At 40.9% G+C, this 20,997-nt stretch overlaps 1 protein-coding gene across 1 annotated transcript in view; it reads left to right on the top strand.

Moving 5' to 3' along the window:
- The window catches only part of LOC149180338 (uncharacterized), a 262,468-nt gene that overhangs the window by 227,225 nt on the left and 14,246 nt on the right, over nucleotides 1-20,997 (top strand). The window contains exon 10 of the mRNA XM_089413854.1: nucleotides 3,929-4,021. Within this exon, the coding sequence (XP_089269980.1) occupies nucleotides 3,929-4,021 (93 nt within the window). The remainder of the gene's footprint in view (nucleotides 1-3,928; nucleotides 4,022-20,997) is intronic.

Here is a 20,997-nt window from a genome sequence, read left to right as displayed (position 1 = left end):
CCGCCAAGCCAAAAAGGTTCAAATTCACAAGCCTACAAGTCTAATGATTAATCTATGACAAAAGTAGTAAATTGTGAATATATCTACTAATCTCTCCTCCTTCCACCACGAAGAGAACGTGGCGGTGAGCCTCCACGTGGTGGCAATGAAGAAGATGGTGCTTATGGAAGTTGTGGCACTGAAACTAATGAAGATGAACCCCCTGCCGTTGGTGTTGAACCATGGAACCTAGGAACCAAGGGACCAGATGGGGGTGGCATCTCAACACGATCATCATCATCCTGGAATCACTCAAAAAATTCATACAAAAAAAACATGGAGGAAGCTCACGTTTCGTACGCTTCGTACTTCGAAGCTTAACACTTCGTACGGTCGAAGCTGAAACACGTTTCGGGCACACGCTTCGTGAAATTTCCAGGAAGCGTGTTTATCAGCCCAAAACGCATTTCGGACGACGCTACCCCCACACATCCATACAGATCGCAGATCGGGGTTTTGATCTGCGGGGGGAGGGGGGGACGTTTCCTTCAACATTGGTTCTCACTCCTGTCCACTTGAGTAAGTATCCTAGTCAATTGTCACTAGCTCCTAATTCATTGAACCTAGTGCCATATTGCACCTATGTCAATGAAAGCAACATACTCATGTGTTTTGACAACTCTAGAACCCTTTCAATTGATCCATGCACTTTGCCACATCAGTGATGACTCATCTGTGGATTTCAATATGTTGTCTAAGAAATTCTATTTGCCTTGATCCCTGAGCATATAACTGCTCCGGCTACTCGTGCACTCCTACAATTACACCTGCGTCTTTTCTGGCTTGAGCTTCTCACCTTGCTTGATCTGTGCAACTAGGTAGCTTGATATGCCAAGGAGCTCACTGTTGCTACTCTATTGCTACTGCAGTGTCCCTTCTGGCTTGAACTTCTTTCCCTTGCTTGATCTCTACAGCTAGGTAGCTTGATCTGCCAAGGAACTCACACTTTTGGTGTCACTCTTGTGTCTTTTGCTACAACCCCATCGAACTCCTCTTATAAACTCTCGTTGTCTTGCAAATGACCATGATTAAATCCTCATCAACGACTAAGATCATTTCTGAGTTGATCTGTGTGAGTTTCTAGAGAAATCTCACCTTTCTCAATTAATTCATGTTAATTAATCATTTTCCCTAAGTTAGACTTGGGAAAATTTTATTTATTGGTTAATTAACTTAATTAAGCCATCTCTAGGTGTTTTCTCTTGAAACGTTTCTGGGTTCTGGAGCTCTTGTGTTTCTAAGCCTCTCTGACCAGAATTGTGACTAGAATGCTTGTCGAATGCTACAAAAATCAATACTCCCTCTTAGCGAGGAAGGTGTTCTCTCTATCTCGTAACATCATCTCCCATACATGCTGCTGATGTCTGACAACTCTGACAATCTGCCACTGTCCACCAACTACTGCACAACTCTGATTCATTTTCTACTTTATAGATGAACCAGCCTGATCTACACTGCTGCTGACACTGCAATGTACTACCTGTATTGTTGTCAACTCTGCACTACACTGCAACTGATCTCATGTTGACGTTGTTGCTACAACTACTGCAATTGAGAACTGAATCAATTGTGCCAATGCAGTGGCTTTGTAGCTGCCTCCTAAGTCTTTGACTGCTACTAACCTCTACACTGTCCACTAAGTATCTGTCTTCGCTGCAACTGTTATGCGCCCCTCAACATCTGATTGCCACTAATACTGCAACTGTCCCTTAAGATTTGATTGCGTCATCCTAAACACTGATCCATCTACTACTGAATACTATGGACCCCTGTAGCAAGGGTATTGATCCAAAAGGAAACATTTGCATGATGCTCTCCTTGAAGGATCTTGCCTAGCTCTGTGCAACTCTGGAGTCTAGAGCTCAATGTATCGCCACGTCTCTCCTGGAAGAATAATTGCATACAAAATGAAATATTCCTCCAACTTGGAGGACAACTGGTCAATCTCTATCGAAGTTGCTGCCTGCTCCTGCTTTTCCTTCTTTTCCTTCTTACTCTAAGAACACTGGGTACTGTAGTGACCAAACTCACGACACCTTAAGCATTTGATCTTCAACATATCCTTCTACTTCTTCTCTCCTCTCTGTGAGCCTTGCCCCTTATTGGGACTTTTCTTTGCCTTTCCCTTCGATGCAAGGGCTACATTCTCCTCTTCCTTCACATTCTTCAATCCTCTGCAGTTGTCACCAGGACTACTCTTGACTACAGCAAGTCGCATCTCCTCTTGCGTGAAATCTGCCCACAATTGATCCTAACCAAGTAGCTGATCTCGTCCAGTAATACCTTGGACGAAACTTGAAAGTAGCCCACTCCTCGGTGAAACGATTAATGGCTACACTTACTAGTTCAACTTCTTGTGGCGTCTCCCCAATTGCGGCAAGCTCATTTCGGATATCCTGAATCCTGGTAAGATAGGGGGTAACGCCTTCACCCTTCCACATCCTAGTGGTCCTCAGCGTGTCCTTTAGGAACATCTCATGACGTGCATGTCTATTTATATAGAGCTCTAATGTTGAGAGGAGACCCATTAAGAAGCCCTCATCACAATAAACCCCTTCACTTATTGAGCCTACATTACAACTCAAGATGAGATTAGAATTGTTTATTCCACTGGTGGGTGAATACCCTCATTAAATAAACAAATCAACCCTACTCCAATCACACGTGTAAGGATTTGAACCGGTTTTATTGCAGTTCGTACAGTCATATGTGTAAGGGTTTGGCCATAGTCGCACATGTGAGGGTTTGATCAAGTTGACTTTTGACTGGTTTGACCAACATTGATCAACAGCAGTTTGACTGGTGATTTGACTTGTAATATTGGCACAAATTTCTAGGCAAATTCTGATTTGTAAACCTTGTTGAACAAACAACTTCTCCTTAGGAAAAGATTGCGGTATTTTATCCCAGAATGGGTTTCTAGGTGAAAAAATATGTCTATTGTACATGGCTATCTTTCTATGGTCTTTTTGTTTCCACTTCATTTACAGTTGAGATTTTGTGTGTAATTATTCAATGATATCAGTGGCATGAGAAATACTGTTTGAAAATCATTAGGAAGTATTTGTCAAATCAGAAAATCGTATTCTACTACACATGCTATAGAATTTCACAAAGATGGTCAGTGGGCAGTTATTTGGGCCCATAAACCCATTATGGGGGAAGGTTCCCAACATCATAAGTTGTATATTAATACATACCTTATGAGTCTTTTGTATCATCAATTTGGATTCATTAATGGTTGATTCTTTTGTCTAAGGGCACAATATCTCGTGTTCTCTTGTTCATCAGTTCAGCTTCCCTTAATATGGTATTCTTGTTCAAGGTTTATGATGGATTAGGGTTTGCTGAAGTTTTCAGCATAGATCCACAATCTCTTTGTCCTTCCATAATTTTTGATAGAGATTTAATATCAATTCCTTGTGATTTTGCATAGCGTTTCTTAGGAATTTCTATATTTTCAAATATGGATTGACATCATTTTCTATATTTCCTTTGTTTCAAGCTATGACTTTTTTACATGTAAATTTCTATGTATCCTATATATCTTGTATTTAGTAAAATAGTTCACATCTAAAATTTAACAAACATGCCCTTTTCATCCAACATTTGTTTTCATGATATCTGAGGTGAATATTAGTTTGTTTTTTTTCCTTAGACATGATATCAGTTCATTATTTTGTGGTGTTTGGTTCGATTTATAGCAAGTCTAACTTTTAGGAGTACAAGGCACAGAAAATATTTGCTTGATAGAAACATAATGGATAAACTTGGAGTGCTTGTCAAAAGTACATTTTTCTATGCATAGTTTGGTATTTAATTATAGCAACAAATTAACTTTGTCAGCATTATTTTACATCTTAAATTATTTCTTGTCTTTGAATTTCAGCTTGCAGATCTCTGGCCAGAAGGTTGGATGGACAACAATGGTATCAAACATGCAGTTTATAGAGCTAAGGAGCGGAAGAAGAGATTGAATAAGGTTGGTAACGTATGCTTTCTCTCTCCCTCGACATTATTCTTGTGGAGAGCATGACACTGCGTGCTGCTGTTCATAGATGTTATGATGTTATTTTCGTTCCTCTTGGGAATTTTTTTGCATTTGAATGGTGAATCTTTACTTGTTAATCAAGTAGCATTTAATAAGCTATATCTATTGTTTCTCTTGTTGGAAAATTTATACATTGGCCATGGTTGAACTTGTTTAACAATTGTTTAGTGTTTTTTCAGAAATTAGTTTATGAACAAGCCTTGTGATTGAACATCTTAAACGAGCAATTAACGAATAGAAATTCTTTCTACTTTTCAATAACCTTGATTAGAAATTGAAATTGAAATTCAATTAATGTCCACAAATAATCAAAACAGATCAAAGGGTTATAATTTATCTTTCAACTCTACCCTTCATATTATTGTTAAAGAAGCCAATATTCCAGAGTCATAAGTAGGTAGTCTAGGGACAATTCGAAAGTCTCTCTTACTTTAGAATCAATTAACACTTGATTCAATCAGGGTTTTGTTTATTTTTCATGATTTCCTGTATTGATAATTATTTCCAATGATTGCTTCATTAATTTGTCGTGTCACATTCATAATTAAGCAATTACACATAGAAAATCTCAACAGTATAAACAATAAAGCCAATAGGATCATGAAGAGACAACCAAACACAAGAGACACAAAATTTATCCTGGGAAAACCCTAACTAGGGAAAAATCCAGCAACATTTTCTTAGAGAATTTTTCCAATTCGACAAGAGATACAATCTGATTTCCTAGTCAAAAACAAAGTCAAACTGACCACAAACATACCCAGGTCAAACTGGTCAACCAGAGGCAAATTTGGCCTCCTGCATATTCCTTGGACATTTCAGTCTGCTGCCCAGAAAAAATCACAGAAGATTCCCACACATGCGAAGTCAACAAAAGTCAAACTTGAGCTAGAATAGACTTGGACAGATTTCAGCCTTCATCTCTTCCTTCTTCTTCGCATGGATGAACAAAAGCAGATAAGTTTTGATGATCTGAGTTGGTGTCTAGTGGAGGAGGTCGAATGACCTATTTATAGAGGTCTAATGTGCCCCAAGTGGTGTGTTACCTTGATTGAGCCGACTTGACCTTTTTGGGGGCAAAACAATTTCAAATTTAAATTACAAATTCCCTCCTCTTATTTTGTGGGTTAATACAAATGGAGAATACCGACCGTAGCTACAAAATTCAACACTCCCTCTTAGTTAGGGAGGTATTCATAATGATTTCTTCAGATGTTCTCTTGTTGAAAAATTTCTCTATACCAAGAAAAGGTTGAACGAGCTCAGCTATGTTGATGAATCCATCCACCTTATGTTCTATACCAGAACCATGTGGAAAGTGTTATCACTCCGTAATTTTCTCGTCTGTGAAAGAAAAAGCTGGAGGCTAAGTCACCAGGTTCGAGTTCGAGGACCTTGAAATTCGAATAAAGTTCGGCAACTCAAATTTTGTCGATAAAATTCGACATAAAATTCGACATATAGAAATTGTATGCCTCTTACTTCAATATTAAATGTTTTTATATTCCAAATTAAAAAATGTCAAATTTACTATTAGTTTATATCTTATACTAATCTTTTACAATACTTTATATTCAAAATTACTACTTCTACTTAGAATTTACTCCTCAATAAATAACAAATAATATATTGAGCATTACAATACATTTAGATTCATACAGGTTTAAAATGAATAATAATAATTTTGAATTAAATGATATATAATTCAAATAAATATTCTAGGAATTCATTATGTTATCTTAAATGTTACAGGGAAAATTATTAAAAATATATTAAATCATAAATGGAGAGAAAAAATCATAAATCGTGGTTTCAAGTTAGGTAAAATGGATTTGATTGTCATATACTTATTATAATGATAAAACTATTAAAATATACATAACGTATTTAGTAAAATTAAATATATAATTTTAGAAAATAATAACGTGATGAATATAATTATTTAATTATATAATCATCATTATATATTATTGAGAATATGAGGAAAACGAAAGTGGGTTATATTAAAAAATATATTATATGTTTTTGTTAAGCCTTCAAGGTGTAGAGTCTATGGCGTCTGCGGCGGCAATGAAAACGTAAACAACCGTCAACGAAACCCGAGCCCGTCGTAGTCTCTGTCTCAGTGTCTTGTAGACTGTAGTCTCTGTCGTGCGTCTGCGGCGGCAATGAAAACAACAACGAAACCAATGAAACGGAAACCTAAGCTAAAACAGCAGCACCCATACCCGCGGCGCGAAAAAAACGAATTTTAACGCATCTAAACGAATTTCAACGATTTTAATGGCGAATTTAATCGACAGAAATTCGAATACGCCATGAAATTCGAATACGGCATGAAATACGGCGAACTGGAACGAACAAATTCGAATGAGCTTGAAATACGGCGAACTTCGAATTTTATGGATTAAATACGCCGTATCCGGTGACTAAGGCTGGAGGTAACTTGAACCAATCTTTTAGAACGAAAGCTAGCCCTTCCAACCCAAAGAGGTTTTAATATCCCCAATTAATTATTTTTGTTAAGAAAAATTTCCATTTTTGCAATTTCGGCAATTGGGAGATATTTATTCCTTTTCATAGTACAGCCAGGGTGGGTTTCTAGGACAAGGGATGGTCAAGTCAGTGGAGCAGGTTTATGTCATCAGGGACCCCGATGGAGTTTTGAGGAGTTTTTATGGGATTTGATGGCATTCGCATGGCATATTCCATCATCAGCACAACCTGCCTTTCGTTCCGTTGCATTTCGACAACTTTAAAAAATCAACATTATTATTGGGCACAACTTAATTAATTATGCTTGAGAGGACATTCTGGGGAGATTAATTGATGGAACACCTCAATGTAATAGCTCGTTGGAACCAGGATGCGAAGATCTACATGATGAGACTTTTGGATGGGAGTTTTAGTGACCTAAGGAGACATGGTGGCCAATACACCCTTTTCCTGCGTTAAAAAGAATATTTTAATTAAAATAAAAGAGGGAAAAGTGCTCCATGATTAAAATAATAATAAAATAGAAGATTCTAGAAGGGTCCATCAGATCTATAAAAGAGGAGGAGTCCATTGGAGGACGTCTTGGTTTTGACATTGTTTTTTATATGTGAGGTTGAGAATCCAATTCTCTACTCCAACAGTAGCCTCGGGATGGAAACCCTCGGGTGATTCAGTGAGAGTGGGGGAGCACCTATCTCTTCCCTTGGTGAATCCATTCAGGGTTCACAAATTGCAGTGTATTTTTTTGTCAGTTGTTTGGAGGCCGATTTGTGGCATTGTTGTAGATCTGTTTGAGGCCAGCTGATATGAACTATATGGGTTGCATGTGCATGAAAAACCTTGGTTTATCTAATATAATAAAGCTGAATATTTTTTTGTTCATATTGTTATGGGATTGCAATGCTTTCTTTGCTTAATTTCACATGGCAATCTTCTGTTAAATGCATGATTAGTTTTCTGTGAAGTCCTTGTTCCAAATTCTCTGCATTTGGGACATTACAGTGGTATCAGAGCCATAATCTTGGCTCAGCCTGCGGGTTTTTCCTCGTGTTCATTTGTAGCTATTATTGGAGGGTTTTGTTAGAGAAGATTGAAAACCCAGTTCTACAACAAATTGAAAATTCGTTGAAAGAAGGTCGTGAACGCATAGAAGGAGAATATCGTGCACCTGATCGCAAGCATTGAAGTTGTTGTGGATAGCCTGAAGCATAAAAAAAAAAACTGTGCCAAAGCAATCGTTAGGCATAGAGTTGTCTTGCAACTTATGAATAACATTCAAATCGTACATGGTCTTACATTTTAATGTTTTCCTTTCTGGTAGGGAGCAAAGCTTTGGTTTCCAAATTGTCCGTGCTGCCACTCGCAGTCAGTGGGAACATTTTGTAGACGTGACAACAAAACATGTTGCGGCTGTGTTGCACAGGTACCCGCACCCGGGGGTAGGGTTCTTGAACCCGTCCCGGGTTCCCACACCCAAGTCCCGGATTCGGGGACGGGTTCTTCTCAGACGCACCCAAACGAACCGGGTTCTTCAAAAAAAAAATTTGGGTTCTTAGCCTTTGACGGGTTCTTGGGTTCTTGGGTTCTTCGGGTGCTTGGGTTCTCGGGTTCTTCGGGTTCTTTGGGTTCTTCAGGTTGGGTTCTTGGGTTCTTCGGGTTCTTTGGGTTCTTCATTAAAAAATTAATGGGTTCTTCAATATGGCTTCACTATGTCATGTTTCATGATAATATGTGTGTCCTCTAGGTTTGTTGGATTTAGTCCAAATTATTACTTCTTGTGACAATCAATTTAGGATCATTTTGTTGGTGGGGAAGGCATGATATTTGTTGTATAGGACAACTCAGACTGAAATTGAATTCCTTCCATTTTTGGATTTGTTGTCATTTGAGGCAAACTTTTGTTGACTCATTTTCACTATTTGTCCTGCTAGTTTCTTGATTACAGCACAACGCTTATGTGGTCTGCCATGCTCAAGCACATGCTGCAATATAACAAGACACAAGAAAGACCAAGACATTGACCAGATTAAGAAAATACTTGTAAAAGTTTGAACAATTCCAAATTCTAACTTCTGTGTACTAAGAATATTGAAAGCAGGTGTAAACAAGACAGCTATCAAAAATAAACAGGGTATGTGTTTAAAATAGCCTGTCTGTGGATGGTTTATCATCGTATCTGAATAAGCCCAACAAATTTCCTTCTTTTTATGTATACCACATATCAATAAATTTGAAACCTGCTCCAGTTCTCTTTCTCTAAAAAATCTTTGCATAACTTGGAAACCTTGCTCCAGTTCTTTTTCTTCAACAAACATAACAAGGTTGACAAAGTGGAATCCACAGTACAATTTCTATAAAAAGGTGAGCAAGAAATTTCCATAAAAAGCTAAGTAAGAAATTTCAATATGATTATTATATTCCACATTTCTAGGTGAAAACCACGTATTAGTTTTAACATCGGCATTTCAATGCAAAAATTTACTACTACAATACATTTTCAATAAAAGGCGATGAAGTTGAAGGTGCCCTAAAGAATTGACTTGGGTTGCACAATATTGCAGCTCAATTTGCTTGTTCTCTGTCATCAGTCAAATGAAGTGGCAATGCACTTCCACGTGTTTGTTACAATCATGAAACATAGGGTTCTTTGCCAATTAAGTACACCATGATTGTCATAGTGGAGTGTTGTAGAATCAGCTTGTGATATTTGTAGATCAACAATTATCTCCTCACAAGCTACACTAATTGTCGCTCTATACCCTCATTCAATGGAGGGAAAAGAGTCAAAGACATTGCATGCGGCCTTTGACTCAGCCATGAAACTGCACCTGTACCAACCATAAAACTATATACCATGAAGGGGATTTCCTGTCATCCTTCTATTATATGAATCTTTCTACTATAGAAAAGCATGCATGCTTCTAGAGTCTATGAGATTATGATATTTTTATTATTTTTCCCTTGAGTTTGTGTCATGAAATCATGGATCAGAGTCAAAATCTCAAGGTTTTTTGCATTTTTGGAATCAAAGCTGCCTCCAATTGAGGAATTTGCTACTCGTCTTACCTGGTGCGGTCAGATTGTCATAATCGTCAAGGATTTAGGCCAGAATTGAGGAAGCAATGTCACTTGGGATACCAGCTAAGGAGAACTCTAAAATTTCACAAAGATAACCATTATTTCCTGTGTTGCACGGGTACCATTTCAATGTCAATGTTGAATGTTCAATGTGCATGTTTAAATGATTATCATTAGAGTTTTCTTGTTTAAAGTTGAAAAAATATACAAATTCAAATTTCATATATATTATTAATTATAAATTTATAATTTATAAAATATAATTATTAAAATTTTATATTATTATATTACCCGACGAACCCACGCACCCTGTTTCCAAAAATGCCGTCCCCATCCCCGTCCCCGTCCCCGTCCCCGTCCCCGTCCCCATCCCCGTCCCCGCACCCACGTTTCCTGGCAACATAGTGTTGCGGCTATTCAGATTGGATTGATGTGCGAATTCATTGAGCCGCCGAGGGGATGGATCTTCCTAGCTTACTTTAGTCAAATCCTTAGTCGATGGTTTTCTTTCTTGCCATGTGAAAGACGAGTAGCATGTAGTGTGCGACTGCATTCTTCTTGTAACCAGTCAACATGAGGAGTCAAGGGAACAAATCATGTTGATATTTTTTTCGTCGAACCTCATGATCACGTCCGACCATGCGTGATCGGGTGAAAAGTTCATAGTGTAGGTCGGGAAATGGTGTAATTGTCGGAGCATCATGTTAGCGTAAAAAGGGTGGTAGCCATCAACAGAGTTGTTGCTGGTCGCTTGGTAGATTGCAATTTAACGGTATACCAATGCGCATGTCTTAGCAACTAATTCAGGAAATCAAACAAGTCATGGTATGTGTATTCGAAGTTTGTGATCGTGACAGCTGAGGCCATAAATATAATCCGACCCACAGTGACAGTGACGACTGATAACTTCGTGGTTAACAGAGGCAGCCAACGTAAAGCTTAGGTGTGGTGCCCACCGTCAGATTCTCAGGCAGAGACGTGAATTGTTTTGGCCACGAGAGACATTTCTGACAAGCCTGTCGACTGAGTAGAGCAACCAAATTCAATTGTCTGTCTTTTTTGTGGGCTCGGTCAAATTCTTCTGACATGTCAAAATCCCGATGAATGTTGAGCATGATTAGCCCAAGATTATTTATTTATTTATTTTAGGTGGTGGTTGTTCGGATAGTGATTGCTAGCGCAATGAGACAATTTTGTTGACAGAGAGACAGGGGCATGTCCAGTAACTTGTGTAGGTAGCAGAGGATGGTAAACTGAAACACTTGTGCGTTTAAAATCTACTGTTGTGCAATTAGAGATCGATTTCCTTATTTAAATAGTCTGCACTCTTTTATTGTGAGAACCTGAACGTATACGAGTGTTGGAAGTCGAGGAGCTGCGTACCCTTTCCTGTAAAAGATGACAGGCTTAACGCGGTTGGCTAAGAATTATTGGAGAGGAAGCAACCTAAGCAAACCGAAACTCTGTTGTTGCTGGTTGGCAATGTGAGAAATCTCAAAGGACATATCAGTTTACAAAGAAAGTCCTGTTGCATTTCATTACCCCCGCAAGGAACTGGACCAAAGATAAGAGGGAGTTGAAATCATTCATCTACCATTGCTGATATATACATCAAATCAAGTTTGAGCTAAATCCTCGTCATAATACATGTGACCAATGGTATGTGTTGAAGGAAAAGACTATTGCTGAATGAAGAAGGGCATGTTTTAGAAATCTGAGCCATCAGACCTCATCAAGTGTTGGGACATCCTACAGATGAATGGGCATTGTAGTATGTGGTTGCCTCTAAATAGCAAGTTATTCACTTTCTTTGTTCAGTGTATGCTCAAATTTTAAACATGAGGGGTTTGTTTGTAGGTTATATCGTCATGTATTAATTTCTGATTTGTCACAAAGGGTATATATGTGTTTGGGGAAGTCTGTTGATTCATGTTAGTCATTGCCCATAAATTGAAATTTACTGCAAAACTGTTTGTCAGTATAAGTTGTTGGTGTCCTATGTTTATTGGTAAGTAGAAGGAGAGGTTGTTGTTGAACAGATCTTGTATTACAAGAGAAGGGGGGGGATCATATTGTAGGGAGTCCAAAAAGTGTCGTGAGCTGAGAGTGTCTATCTCACTGTCAGTATTTACCCTCTACTTATATGTTGTGTCTTGAGTTAAACACTGTTGTTGTAATGGTCAATGAATGTCTTGAGGAGTGGGTAGAATTGATTGCTAGAGTAAATCTGTGTTTTTTTACATGTTGATGTAGTAGCCTTCTATTGTCATGTTTATTAATGACTGATTGTAGCTAAACCACTACTATTTCCATATATGTTGTTGAACAATGGAGTTTTTAAAACACCTCATGAACCAACAAAGCAGCACCTCCATGAACTGCCATATAGATAAGAAAACAACACTGAACAACAAACCTTTTTCAAAGGGGATTTATGCCATCCTTCAAAAAGAACAACCAAATGATTTTAAGAAAAAGTTGGAGATTGGGCACAAAATATTAGCACTTGGAACAGATTTGAAGCACATGAGGGTCACATGGAAAGTTCTTTCCAAACTTGATGAACTAGATGCCCTCCTTTCCAAAGTGAGCCAGTTAGAAGGGAAGAAACTAATTTGGGCTTTAAAACTAGCTATGATTACTCTCATACAACACAAGTTCTTGGAGGAACCTTGTGAAGGGGTTAGACTTCCTGTTGCATCTTGTCTCAGTCACATCATGAGACTAACTGCCCCTAGAGCTCCTTACAATGATGATGTTATGAGGAGAGTTTTCAAGCTGATAGTGGATACTTTCTAGGATTTGGACAACAGTGCAGGCTCTACCTTTGGAAAGAAGCTTGAGATTTTAGGAGTTATGGCCATGACTAAAACTTATGAAGTCATGTTTGATCTAGAGTGTGATGGTTTAATCTTGCAGATGTTCCAATGCTTCTTCAGCATTAGGAAACATCATCCTGACAGAGTCATAGCACACATGCAGTCCATCTTGTCATCATATATTAGAGGCCGTGATGCCATCTGTCAGGTGTTGCAGTGTCGATTGTTGTCTGTTTGCAGGAGAGAGTAGTTGGTCTCATTTGTTGCTTATGGTCTAGCTGAGAGGTCGGTTGAGCAGAACATTGGGCGGTTCAATAGACAGTTGACCAGGGAGGAGTAGCTCAGGTTTGGGGGCACTCATGCATCAAGAATGAGATGAGGAGGAAGGGACTTTGCTTAATCTACAAAGGACCTTGGGGACCTGACCACTCATACTTGAGTGACACTGAGGAGATGACAACGGTAAAGCAGGGAGATATTCTTCATGTTTGTCAGGATGAGGACTCTTCTTTGAACAAGTGCATGGGTTCATACAATGATACCTTAGAGGAGCACGAGTAGTTATATGGAGTTGATGACAGTAGCCCAGATGTGCATCCATGTGTGGTAGAGGAGTACGAGGAGTAGTTGATTGTTCCCATGTGGGAAAGAGATCAGGGAGCAGATGAGTGGCTAATGATGCAACATAGAGAGCACATAGAGGAGCATGAGTCATGGTGAGTCATTGACATCAGGCTAGATTCATATGATGAGTAGTCCATGGATCGTAGGAGAGACATTCAGGATAATGTGTCACCAGTGATGAGTCAACGTGAGCAACATATGATGTAACGTGAGTCAGCTGAGGAGGATGAGGCGCAAAGTATGCATGATGAGCCTTTTTGGGAGAGCCAGTTGGAGGTTCATATTGAACTCATGATGATGGAGGATGAGCAGTTACCCTTAGGGTCAGTCATTGATGAGGAGTAGACAGGTATACAGACAGCTGGTAGGGTGATGATGTTCGCTAACACTTGTCCTCAGGAGATGCTGGAGTATGATAGGACAGTTTGGCAGGAGATTGGTGGATTGGAAGGGCGTGGAGTTTCCTATCAAGCGAGGGAGATGGGAATGCATCCATCTTTGGGTCTACCCATTGATGAGGTGCAAACAGGTGTAGTGGCAGTTAGCCGAGCTGCAACTCAGGCATCAACCCTCTCCAGGAGTACATAGGCAGGGCTTGCAGCATAGTTTGGCTACTTGTACCCATTACAGGGAGAGAGGCAAGACTTTCTCGATGGATATTGCTGACCAACCAGATAGGGCAGCATGAGTTGAATGAGACCAACATCAACATAGTAGACTTGTTCCTTACACTGGAGTCCATGGCTTAGATTGGCGGGAGATCATGAGTTGGTATCCTATTGATGTGGTATCATTCTTAGTCGGGAGCAGTGTACTGCAGGAGCCCTTAGAGGTGGGGGATATTACATGTTCCAGTCACTAGCAGAATGTGGGTTGGACACTCATCAGTGTCTCAACGTAGCATTAGTATGGTGAGATTGACCTTGGGGTATGCCAAGGGTTGGATTGGAGAGAGGTGATGAGCTGGTACACAGTTGGTAGGGCAACATTCACGACCAGAGCTACAACACATCAGGAGCCATGTAGCATTAACGCTCCTTCTTGGTGGCATTGGGATCCAGGTGGATCTACTGGTAGCAGGTTGAGTCAGAGATGGACATGGGATCCAGGTATTGGAGGATCTAGTCATGTTTCGATAGCTTGGAGACGTGATGTGGACCAGTGGTTCGTATGGGATCTAGGTATTGGGTTTTAGTGGCATTGGGCCACTAGATTTGTCCACAGATTTGGATTGCTTGAGGGCAAGCAATCTTGGGGTGGGAGGACTGTCATGTCGCCATTTTTATTCTTCTTCATAGAACAACCAGGGTGGATTTCCAGGACAGGGGATGGCCAGGTCAGTGGAGCAGGTTTATGTCTTTAGGGGTCCCGATGGAGTTTTGAGGAGTTTCTATGTGATTTGATGGCATTCACTTGGTATATTCCATCATCAGCACAACTTGCCTTTCGTTCCGTTGCATTCTGACAACTTTAGAAAATCAGCTTTATTATTGGGCATAACTTAATTAATTATGCTCGAGAGGGCATTCCAGGGAGATTAATTGATGGAACACCTTAGTGTAATAGCTCGTTGGAACTGGAATGAGAAGATCTACATGATGGGACTTTTGGATGGGAGTTTCAGTGATCTAAGGAGACATGGTGTCCAATATACCCTTTTCCTGCATTAAAAAGAATATTTTAGTTAAAATAAAAGAGAGAAAAGTGCTCCATGATTAAAATAATAATAAAATAGAAGATTCTAGAGGGGTCCATCAGATCTATAAAAGAGGAGGAGGAGTCCATTGGAGGACATCTTGGTTTTGACATTGTTTCTTATATGTGAGGTTGAGAACCCAGTTCTCTACTCCAACAATAGCCCTAGGACGGAAACCCTCGGGTGATTTAGTGAGAGTGGGCGAGCACCCATCTCTTCCCTTGGTGAATCCATTTAGGGTTCACAGGTTGCATTGTATTGTTTTTCAATTGTTTGGAGGCCGATTTGTGGCATTGTTGTAAATCTGTTTGAGGCTAGTTTATCTCAATTATATGGGTTGTATGTGCATGAAAAACCTTGTTTTATCTTATATAATAAAGCTGAGTATTTTTCTGTTCATGGTGTTATGAGATTGCAATGATTTCTTTGCTTAATTTTACATGGAAATCTTATGTTAAATGCATGATTATTTTTATGTGAAGCGCCTGTTCCAATTTCTCTGCATTTGGGACATTACAGTTAAGGAGACACGACTTGATTTTTGGCAAAGAAGAGGTCTCAAACATAAGGAAGAAAAGGAAAAATTAAAGTGTTGGTGGACAGTGGGAGCCACCCAAAGGGAAGTTCACACGCTTAGGAAACTCGAACTTGTGGGAAAGGAGGGAGAAGGAAGAATTCGAATTTGGTGGAGCCCACAAAAGAAAGGGAGCAATGAGCATAAATAGAAGGAGGGGACCTCATTTTGGTGGCTTTTGACAATTTGACATTTGAACTAGAGTTCTCTTGTGCTGTTTAGCCAAGACTTCTAGTGTTGTCTAGCATAAGGAGTTTTCGGGCGAAAGTTCCGAATCCTTCAGTGAACCTTGAGTGTTACCCCAGGGGAGTTGTAGGAAGATTGTTGCAGGCATTGGAGAAGCAGATTTGAATTGCATCCATTAGTAAGGGCGTGTTTCTCCAAGGACGCAGAGGCAATTTGTGGGGATGAGTTGGGGCAGCAAATTGGGCAATTGGTGGAGGAGTTTTTGTAGGGAAACCACCTACCGAGAGAGAAGATATACTTGGGAAATTTCCGGGGCTGGAGCTGTGATATTTTGAGTGAGCTAAGTTGCTGTAATTTGGACCTGCATAGGGGCAATTTGGGCATTTGTGCACCAGATTGGGAACTGCGTCTATTGGGAGTTTGGGAGCTAGAAATTGATTGGGTGAGGAGGAGAAATTTCCCATAGGGGTTGGGAGAAATTTGGATGTGGAATTTCAGCTCTATTTCAATAGAAATTTTTTGTAGATATTTCGCAGACAGTTGAGAGGAATAAGCTTAAAACTGGGGTTCCAGGTGGTCGGTAAAATTTGCCCAAGCTCTTTCTAGGTTTTTGTGGGTTTGGTGAGAGGAATCCAAGGCTGATTTTACAAAAAAATTTGGGCAGTAAATCAATGTTCCAGTCAACAACAAAAATTACTGGAGGAGGGCACAATTCACTTTAGTACCATTTCCACCACTTGGGTCCATGAGATATTTCTGGGTTTGGTTGGGCTTATTGAGGAGAGGTGCTAGCTAAAATTTCAAGAGTTTCTGAGCACATTTGAGGTAGATTTCCCAATTTCCTCCCAGCAGTAGAAGCAAAAATTTTTGGGGCAGCGCAAAGCTTTGGTGGGCAGATCTTCCGGCACTTGGGCATTCAATTTGCAACTTGGGTTTTGCCTTGCTTGCTGTAGCAAGCCCAGGTTCCTCTTTCTCTATCTATATTGTACTCATTCTGCTCCAATTAATAAGATGACTCAGATTTTTGGTGCCATTTCCTGTGTTATTTGATAATTGTGTGTGCGTGTAAAATTTGGTTGTTGTTCATAGTTTATGTTACTGTTATCCACTTAATTTTTCCATTAGGAATATTATAGTTGTATCAAAGCATGATCTTGTCCAACTGTGGGGGAGCTAGCAAGATCATGGTAGCATTGGGTATGCATGCACATTGATTGGTGGAAGTCTGAACATCCCATTGACACATCCCATTGACTACACAGAGGATCCAGGAGGAAATCCACAGAATTAATGAGCAAATAATAGAATTAAAAAGAATGTGGGCCCAATTTTGTAGCAGTAAGGGGATAAACCAAGACCATCTTCATCCTTATGATAGAGACACCAGAGGTGCGCAGGCCATGGGGGTGAAGCCATTTACACCATGTGGGGCAAGTCGACAAAATCAGTGCACCATACCTCCTCAAAAGGAGTGGACAAGGCAAGGGCAATTAGAGGGTGAGATCAGGGGGTGCTTCTGCATGTGGAGACTTGGCTTTAGATATTAGTAGCCTGAGGAGGAGGTTGAGCATGAGGATGAGGGCATGTAGGAGTGTGAGGAGCATGTCGATGTACCAAGTGTGATGCATGAGTCACCCTTGTTGGAGATCCCTTTGCTAGATCTGGTTGACACCCTAGTGGAGAGAATAGAGAATACACCCAGAAGCCATCATGTCGATTAGGTGTCGTCCGTTGTTGAGGGATCTATTGATGAGTTGTCTAGAACTGTGACAGAGTTTCTAGAGGATAGCCACCTACAACAGAATGGTAAAGATGTTATACATGATGAGCCATCTGTGGAGGGGCAATTAGTGGCTCATGTTGAGCCCACGATGGAGGAGGATGAGCAACCAACCTTTGAGTTCGCCATCGATGAGGAGCAGATAGGTGCATTGGCGGCCAATAAAGCTGTCGTACTGTCAGATGAGAACCCTCTTTAGGTGTACATCGATGAAGCTTGCAGCATTTTTTGGTTGCCTCTACACATTGGTGAGAGAGAGGTTGCGTTACCTAGGCAGATTATCCATGTACAAATGTTTGTGCATTCGATCCTTCTCTTGGGGTTGGATAGCAAGAGATATTGAGTTGGTATCCGGTGGAGTCAGCTAGGTGCCTGGATATATCCATGGCCAGGAGCATATTTTAGTAGGGGTCGTGGGTTACCAGTGAGGCTCCAGGGCGAGACCGTTGTTGGGATCTAGGAGGGATTCCCCACTACAGCGTGGGTTTCGTTGGTGGTGGTATTAGTGGTACGATGGATCCGGTGATCGAGCGACCACATACTTTCAGATCTCCATCAGCGCTAGCGATGATTTGGATTGAAAAGAGAGAAGGCGGGCTTTGCGGGTTGTTTGGGCATGTTGAGCGTACATGAGACTATAGGATAATCAACATACTGTGGCAGGAATTTGTCAGAGGAGGTGGCATCGGCAAGCCACTAGACCATGCCTTGTGTGGGGCCAGGGATTTTCCGCAGTTAATTGGGACACAATGGTCACGAAGGAGCAACGCAGTGGTGGCATCACCACTGGTACTTTGGGGGATTCATATCTTGTGTCTCCCAGGGAGGATTTGGAGGTGAAGCCCATGCACTAGAGGGTATGGTGATGCAACAGTGGAGGTGGCGGTACTGGTAGGGTGCGGGCCGACGCGTACTGTCTCAGCTTTAGATCATCGCATCCAATGGTGTACAGGGACAAGTCACAGCGTATAGTGGCATGCCGAGGAGTACGAGGATATTTGGTGGTATGCAGTGGCATATGGTGCGGCACAACGGGCTCTTGTAGCGTTTCCTCCAAGGAGACTTATGGACAGGGACATTAGGTGTACCAACAGGTGCAACCCACCCAGGATCGATGAGGACGTTGGTGAGAATCTAGGGGCGTCTTGTTCAACAAAGATAGTTCTTCGATGGAGTTATCAGCAGGACCCGGACAGAGAGCGGCATCCATGGGATTACCTTACAGTGTCCATGCAGACTCTTGGTCATACCCTTTGTGACTCACATTCCTATCACTCTCTAGTATGACTTATAGTTACAGAGGGTGGGGTTGTTGCCCCCTTAATGCTCTCAGTATAGGCAACAAGACATGGGAGGATCACCTTAGATAGTTGGATGAGACACAATGTGTCATGGGAAAGAGGGAGACTCTTCAATTGAGGCATTTGGTGGCTACACGAGCCGACGGATACAGGCTTAGGGATGGCTTGGTCTACTAGCCGTGGTAACATATGTTCCACCCCTAAGCTCACACTTGGGGAGGTGATCGCAAGGGAGCTGCATGATACACTTTTAGTGAGGTAAGCTGAGGCGTTACATGAGCATGAGGGATAGTGGATGGTAGACTTTGTCTACAGGAGGGTGTCTAGACTCCAAGCAGTGTTTGGGTGTATCATCAAGAGTTGGGATAACAGATTTCACTGTGTGGTCTAGCAGGAGCAGGGAAAATTGGCATGCGTGGGACAAATTCTTGATACTTGGGGTCCACTTATGGGATACATACAGGGGTCAGAGATGAGGGTCAGATGGGCTCTAGCAGGTAGCAGTGCTATGCAGCAACAACCCATGAGGTGTGGGAGTTGTGAGCTCCTAGTATGGTTGGGGGATATCTAGGGATTCGATTGGCAAGTGGATCACTCTACTTGTTGATGGGCGAGATTACGATGAAGAGTGATCCAATTATTTCCCAGGCTAACACATGGGGAATCACTGAGACCTTCATCATATGGCGAGGCAAGTTGCTTCTCAGGATCGAGGCTAGCCGTGGAGTGGTGGACTTGAGCATTGCTGAGTTTCCCTTGCAGGTTGGGCATAGTAATGATCGTGATAGATATAGTGGCGAAGAGTACGAGCATGTTGGGCAGTCGGGCATGACTAGGGTGTTGCGATGTCAGTAGGATAGGTTCATTCTGTAATAGGTAGGGGATTCTGGCATCGTAGGGCTTAGCAGTTCAACTACTCGTAGAGGTGAGCTGGTTTCTACAGGGGAAGGTCATCCAGATCTTCCATTGGATTTTAGTGATTCGTTGATGGTATGGGAGACTTCACCAGTGTGGCTGGGTGATTAGCAAGAAGAGATCAAGGGAAGCTCATGCGGACGAGGATTCAACCCCATAGGGGTTGGACTGCATCTTCAAGAATCTACTTTTGAAGTGCTCGAGAGGGACTATTCAGTAGAGTAGTTTCACGAGGAGATGATCAAGATTTTATACTACCATGATGCTCTACTTAGTGGCGGTTTGCAGAGTATGTTTGGTGCCTATGTCGGGCAATGTTATCACAACCAAACCAATGATGGAACCGAAAAACCTTGTGAACTGGGAACCGGTCGGAGCCGGACTGGAATCGGTAAAAAATCGGTTTACCAAAAGCACATAAAATATTCATATTTTAATGGAAAAAATATATATTCATGTGCATCCATATGAATCCAAACCATTTATACACAAATATGCAAAAGTTCTCATTTACATAGCATATAAGGGTGCACATAACCAAAATAGCATTGAGTGCAATCCATCCCTAAACCAAAAATACATCAACAAATAGGCTCTAGATGCCCTCTAGCATCCAAAAAAAATTTATGCTACAACAAATACCTACATATCATCAAAATCATTGCCTATATTGGGATCTTTGTCATCAATATAACCTTCTAAGCATTAAAATAAGATAGATAAAGAGTATCATGTCGAATCAAGATTTTGTTTGAGTGATGGGTACATTTTTAATAGGGTCATGATAGAGGAGTTTGACAACCAATGTCACTAATATGATGATACATAGAGGGATTGGTGCTCTTCATTAAATACGAGTTCCATACCCTAATTCATTAATTTTGTTAAGAAGAATTTCCATTTTTGCAATTTCGGTAATTGGGAGATATTTTGGCATTAAATCTTAGGAAAGTGGGTTGAGGAGACACCACATGATTTTTGGCAAAGAGAAGGCCTCAAACATAGGAAAAAAGGGAAAAATTAAAGTGTTGGTGGATGGTGGAGGCGACCCAAAAGGGAAATTCACACCCTTAGGCAACTCGCACTTGTGGTAAAGGAGGGAGAAGGAGGAATTTGAATTTGGTGGAGCCCACAAGGGAAAAGGACCAACAAGCATAAATAGAAGGAGAGGACCTCATTTTGGGTGCTTTTGACAATTTGACATCCGAACTAGAGTGCAGGGAAATCACCTACTGGGAGAGCGGAGATACTTGGGAAATTTCCAGGGCTGGAGCTGTGATATTTTGAGTGAGCTGAGCTGCTCTAATTTGGGCCTGCATAGGGGCAGTTTGGGCATTTGTGCACCAGATTGGGAACTTCCTCTGTTGGGAGTTTGGGAGCTGGAAATTCATTGGGTGATGAGGAGAAATTTCCTTTAGGAGTTGCGAGAAATTTGGAG

The sequence above is a fragment of the Pinus tabuliformis genome, chromosome 3_2 (assembly GCF_031772625.1).
Source record: "Pinus tabuliformis cultivar Carrire ecotype Pingquan chromosome 3_2, CPIR1, whole genome shotgun sequence".
Lineage (NCBI taxonomy): Eukaryota > Viridiplantae > Streptophyta > Pinopsida > Pinales > Pinaceae > Pinus > Pinus tabuliformis.
This window is presented reverse-complemented; position numbering and strand designations above follow the sequence as displayed.